A 6000-nucleotide genomic window follows, 5' to 3' on the forward strand; every position below is an offset into this window, starting at 1 on the left:
GTTGTTCTTCCAGTACTCACTACAACTTGTAATTCTAGTCCCAGAGGATCTGACGCCCTTTCCATGGGCACCAGACACACATGTGGTACACAGACAGACATGCAAGCAAAACATCCATACACATGAAATAAAAATAAAGGTTAAAAAAAATAGTTATTTTGTGTGCATTTGTTTTTAAAGGCCTGAGGACAATTTGCTGAAGTTGGTTCTCTCTTTCCACCATATGGATCCTAAGAATTGAACTCAAGCTGCCAGGCTTGGTGGCAGACATGTTATAGGCTTTATTTATCCCTCTAGTCCCCAACTTCTAATTTTGAAAAATGAAGTGTTAAGTATTAGACATTAAGGGGAAAAATTATATATTGATACATGGATTAAATAACAATGTTATAAATATAAATTAAATGACCATAGTTTATTACAAACTAATAAGATGACCAAAATCTTACTCTAATAAAACATTTTTAAAAACTTTGAGTCATAAATTTTTTTGAGGTTAAGATATAAAAGGATAGGTTTACTATCAAGAAATATTTAATACATTCAAAATCTTAAAAATGGGCTGTGATAGCTCAAGTCTGTAATCCTGGAGATGGAAGCGGTCTAATTTCATCCAAGGCCTCAGTAAGGCACAGTGAGACCCCTACCTCAGAAACCCAGAAGGCCGGCATGGGCTTACACCTGCAGTACCAGTACTTGGAGGGCAGAGGTAAAAGGAACAACTGACAATTTAAGGCCAGTCTACTTATATAGTGAGTTCTAGGACTGCCTGGGTTACAGGCAGACCAAATAACCAACAAACCAAATGACCAACAGACCAGCCCAAGGGAAGCCGAAGAAAACAGAAATTTCAGCTGTTAAAGAGTAATTGTGTCTGTGTCCACACCTGTGGCTTCTGCCAGTCCCTCTACTCACATGCACTTAGCACCACATACATATAAATAAAAAATATTTTAAAAAAACGTTACTAAGCCTGGCTCATGCCTTATAAGGCTAGCACACAGGTGGTGGCCAGAGGACTAGGAATTCAAAGTGGAAGCTGGCATTGCAATACTTCAAAGTCATCCTTGACTACCTATCCAGTTTGAAGCCAGCCCAAGCTACATGAGACCATGCAAATAATAATCCCCAAGCCTCTACAAAACACTTTAATGAGAAATCTGTTCTCAACCAGTGTGTAGAATACCTGGTGAGAGCACCAAGAACCTTAGAGAGTTTTATCCACCCTTTAATAAAGTCATTAAAACTAACACCATGAAGCAAAATCTCCCTCTGTAGAACAGATTAAAAAAAGGCAAGCAAAACTAAGTTGTGTCTCACTCTGAAGTTGAACTCCCTAAATTGATGGGGCTTGCCTGGAACTCAGGCCCACCTGTCACTAACCTCCTGAATGGCAGTGGCACCTGTGCCACCAAGCTCAGCCTCACACCATTAGTCAAGGCTTTAATACTAAAAAGAATCATATACCCTTAAGTACCGTGAGCATCCACAAAGATGAAAGCAGGTTCTCTAACAGGCAATGTGTCGCAACACTCAATAAGGAAAAGAGAAAGTTATGGCGTAGCCCTTGGCTTCTCAGTTTTTGTCTTTTTTGAGAGGGTTTCATGTGTACCAAGCAGATCTTGAATGCCTTGACCTGCCTCCACCTCCCTGGTGGAACCACCCACACCCGGTTTTTCTCACTGGGGAGCCAAGCAGGGTTTTCTGCATTTAAGAAAGCACTCTATCAACTGAGAAGACCTGGCTGTATTGGTTTAGCAGTCCAGCAGGTCCCTAGTTCCAGATGCCTTTTGCACATCTGGGACTACAGGGGAGTGTCACAGCACCAGGCCTCAAACTGCTCTTTAAAAAGCAGACTCCTTGACTTTTTCAGTATTTGATTCAAGGATTTCTTTTTTAAAGTAAACTCTCAAAACTTACATAAGTATCATCACAATGCAACCAAGGAAAACATCACCCTACTCTTTTATAGTGTACCTTTTTTAAGCTTTGTTTTTGTGGTTCCGGGGAGGGAACACAGATCTCCCACTTGCTAGGGTAGAGCTGTCAATCAGGCCACACCCCTAACCCTTATTAGGTACAATTCAACACCCTAAAAAAGGTTTTCTTATCCAGGTCGATTTGGCCCAAAACTGAAACTGTTAAAAGGAATGTTTGTTTTTTGTTTTTAAAAGGGGTCATTAAAACTAGTTGGGTAATGTAAAGCGACTCTTTCATTCAGTTAACATTTGACATTTTTAGATTTAGAATCTTGCTATCCCTGGGACCTCTTTTCCTAGCGTATGTACGCAGTTCTTAACAATCCCACTAGGTGTGGTGGAAAAATAGCCCTCCCTGGTATCAAAAACTGATAAAATCCTCTAAGATCAGAAGCTCAAGTTTATTTTCTTTCTGCCTTCCTGGCACAGCAAAGGTCTAGCACGCGTGAACGGAAACAAAACCCACAAACTGACTGTATCGACAGTACAGACTATGGGGCAGGTAGGGTGATCCCCTTCAACACAACTTCCTCTCCCCATGGAACGCCAAGTACAGCGGAGTCGGTCGGCGGCCAGACAGTACTCGATCTGAACTGTGTACAAGAGTCCCGGATCATCAAAACTTGAACTTTCCTTTCTACCAGGGTTCCAGAAAAGAGGCCCGTGGGGACAGCAAGCAAGCACTTTAACGTGCACCCTTTGGTTGCATAAGAATTCCGGCTTAACAGGTAACAATCACAGAGGAGACAAACGAGATGCGATCGACTCGACGGTACCAAATGGCCTTTCGAGATCATAAGTCTGCGGCGCAAACCCAAAGTTTGGAGCACACTCCTTAGGAGTTCACTCGAGAACAGTCGCCACCGACCCAGATGAGGAACGCTGAGAAAATGGGTGCCCGGGGAATCAACACATCCGCATTCAACTCTAGGTAGGCGTCAAGATTCTTCGACTCCTCCGGCTTTGTTCGGCGCTTCAGAAGACGGAACGACCGAATTTCGGTCTTGGAAGACACGAACCTGGGTGTGTTCTCTGGCTGGTTCCCGGGACTTTGAGATCGCCCCGCCCCGGGAGCCGCGCACTCGTTCCCTGGATGGAAGGCGCGGAGCTACCGGGGAAGAAGCCCGGGGAACCCGGGGAGGCCGCGGCCCGGCCCTTGTCGCTCCGGAGCCGGGACCGAGGGAGCGGCCTCCCCTGAGGACTGCAGAGAGAGAAGAGCGCGAGGGCGGCGGGGCGCCCGTCCCGCGCCCCTCAACCCCGAGGCCCGTCCCGCCGTACCTTTGGCGAGGGCTACAGTGGAGTTCTCGGTGTCGATGGTGTAGAGGATGCCCTCGTAGCGGATCTCCGCCTTGGAGATGAGGCTGATCTTGCTGCCGATGTAAGGGGTGCCCCCGCTCATGGCGCCGCCGCCGTCGCCCGCCGCTCGCACTCAGGCAGATCCCGCGCTGCGCCCGCCGCTCCGCACGCCCGCCCGCTCGCTCCGTCGGCGCCTCACAGCAGCTTCTTCAGAACCAACATGGCGGCTGCGCCGGCTCCGCTTACCCTTCCCCCAGCCTCCCGCCCTCAAACCGCGGCGCGGCGGCGGCGGCGGCGGCAGCGGCGGCGGCGCGGGGCATGCCGGGAGGGTGAGGCCGCGCACTCTCTCGCGAGACTCGGTGTGCTCACCGACGGTTCCTGGCTCTTTCCGCGGCGGCCCGAAGACCAGTTGATGGGACTGGCTCGCCAGCTTGCGCTCGGTAGGAGTTTCGGAGAGACGGAAATGTTTCACGGCACCTAGACCTTGCGTGAAAACTGGATGAGGGCTCATCCCGCCTGGTGAAGCTGACTGCGGCCTCCGCCATCTCTAGGCGGGCTGTACTTTGTTACGATCCCAGAGTCTTTGTAAGCGGTCGCCTCTTAGCTCCATGACCAGCTGCCGGTTTCCGCGGGTCACAGAGCTCTCACTGTCAATGCCAGAACAGCCATCTTCGCCAAAGGAATTTCACACCCCAAGGGCTGCTGCTCCAGGCGGCGCTGGGACTCGGTTCCCAAAACTCTTTTTCCTTCCTGCTGAGTCCAACCCCTTTTATACGGTTTGATCCCGGTTTCTAGCTTTCAAGATGCTCCTGGCCTCTAGTTATGCAAGAAACATCAGTCCAAATGTTTCTCTGCAGCTTTGACCACTTAAAGTCAATTCCACTTTCTTAACGATCGTCTCTCCGATCGGGTGCCAAATTGGCATCCTAAAACTTTGCATCCAGAGGTGTAACTGTACTCGTTTTACTCCAAACTCATCCCTCTAGCTTGTTCTCTGAGTTAACTATGAGCCGGGACCGTTTACTATGAGCCGGGACCGTTTACTTAATTACTAAGGCCCCTGGATTGTCTTCACCTCCACACCTGTCCTAACTGTAAATCTTCTGGATCATCTCCATCGGTACAGCTCTACAAGACGTCTCAGTTACTCTTTCAGTTACTAATTTAGTGCCAGAAGTGTTGGCAGTAGCTTCCTTAGAATTCTCTCTACTTCTCTTAGCCCTACTTCGTTTTTCTTAACACAGCAGTCGGGGGAATCATGTCCAAGTAGCAAGAGATGGTGGACTTTTTTTTTTTGGTTCTTTTTTTTCGGAGCTGGGGACCGAACCCAGGGCCTTGCGCTTCCTAGGCAAGCGCTCTACCACTGAGCTAAATCCCCAACCCCGAGATGGTGGACTCTTGTTCAAATCCCTCTACTCCCCACAGATTACATGTTACACAAAGTGAAAACCAGACTTGCTAGTTTGGCTTATGATTTAGCTTCTCGTTACACAGCTCCATGCTGTTCCAAGTATCCCTTCTTCACACAGCTTTCACAGTTCATTATACACAAAGCCGCCCTAAGAGATGATTTATTTAAAATACCGTGAAAAGCTTTTGAAGAAGCCTGTGGGAGGGTCCTGCTCTCCTTTTACAGGCAATGAAGTAGGCTGGGGGAACCCTCACTTCCTGATGTGGAAGCTCTAGGGGAAACTGGCTTCTTTGGGGTGTCCCAGTCCCACTAAACCAGGTTAGCCTAGGACAAAATGCATCACCTCCGTAGAAACACAAGACTAACATCCAAAGGCTACTTGGTTCTTCAGGGACCCCAGAGATCTGGCAGGTTCAGTCTCAGCCTAGCCAGTTCCCCTGTGTCCTCTCTGGCGGCCCAGTAGGGTGGCAGTCCTGACTCACCTCTAACCCAGGCCATAGCCCTGCATAAATTTTCCGGGGAACTTCTCATTCATCTTCCTTCTAGGTAGGCTGGCCTCCAGGGACCTCAGCCAGGTCCCTTTCCTCCGGGTTTCCCCCAGCCCACTTCCTTGCCTGTAAAAAGAGAGCAGGGCCCTCCCACAGGCTCCTTCAAAAGCTCTCCACAAAATACTACGGTAGATCTCGATTTACACCCCTCTACTTGGCTTGCTCCCTCCCTATCCCACATACCATTTATCTCTCCTAGTATGTCTATTTAGCCATAAGTGTCTGTCTACCTTGTTGGCTAGAATGCAGATATTTTAAGGAAGGGTTTTTGGTTTTGGTCACTGTTTGCATCATCCTTGGGGCCAAGTGTAGCAACCATCCCAGGACAGCTGCTCCGTAGACATTTGCTGCAAGAGTGAACAGCTGGGATAAGAACTGAGCACAAGCAGCAAGTAGGATGTCTGGCGAGCTGAACAAATGCACGGTGATTCTCTGGGTGTTCTGGGAAGCAGGAGAAAAGATTGATGAGCTGTGCTGTGACTGGTGCACAGTGGCTTCAAGGGGGTCCCTGCTTCAGCATAAAGTCATTACCTGGGTGTGCAAATTTACGTTTGGACTCTCCTTCCCTTTGTAGGATTCACTGTAGGTCTCAGACCAAAGTTGCCTTCTCTTGCTTCCACAGTAAACACATTCTTTCCCTTGTCAGTTTCTATAAACTGATGATATCCAACACTCAAATTTACATCTCCCACATCTCCCGGCTGCCATTTCTCTTGGTTTTTCTTCCATGGTGCTAGCCGGTGATGGAACTCGGGGCCTCATGCGT

At 48.6% G+C, this 6000-nt stretch overlaps 1 protein-coding gene across 9 annotated transcripts in view; it reads right to left on the bottom strand.

The window, feature by feature from the left end:
• Lsm14a (LSM14A mRNA processing body assembly factor) overlaps positions 1-3614 on the bottom strand; it is a 44589-nt gene extending 40975 nt beyond the window's left edge. For 2 of the 9 annotated variants that reach the window (XM_017589354.3, XM_039082047.2), the window contains exon 1: positions 3258-3579. In XM_017589354.3, coding sequence (XP_017444843.1) covers positions 3258-3378 — 121 coding nt within the window. In that variant the 5' untranslated portion in view covers positions 3379-3579. 9 annotated transcript variants of the gene reach the window in all.
• Between the last annotated feature and the right edge of the window lie 2386 nt (positions 3615-6000).

Source organism: Rattus norvegicus, chromosome 1 (assembly GCF_036323735.1).
Source record: "Rattus norvegicus strain BN/NHsdMcwi chromosome 1, GRCr8, whole genome shotgun sequence".
NCBI classification, from domain to species: domain Eukaryota; kingdom Metazoa; phylum Chordata; class Mammalia; order Rodentia; family Muridae; genus Rattus; species Rattus norvegicus.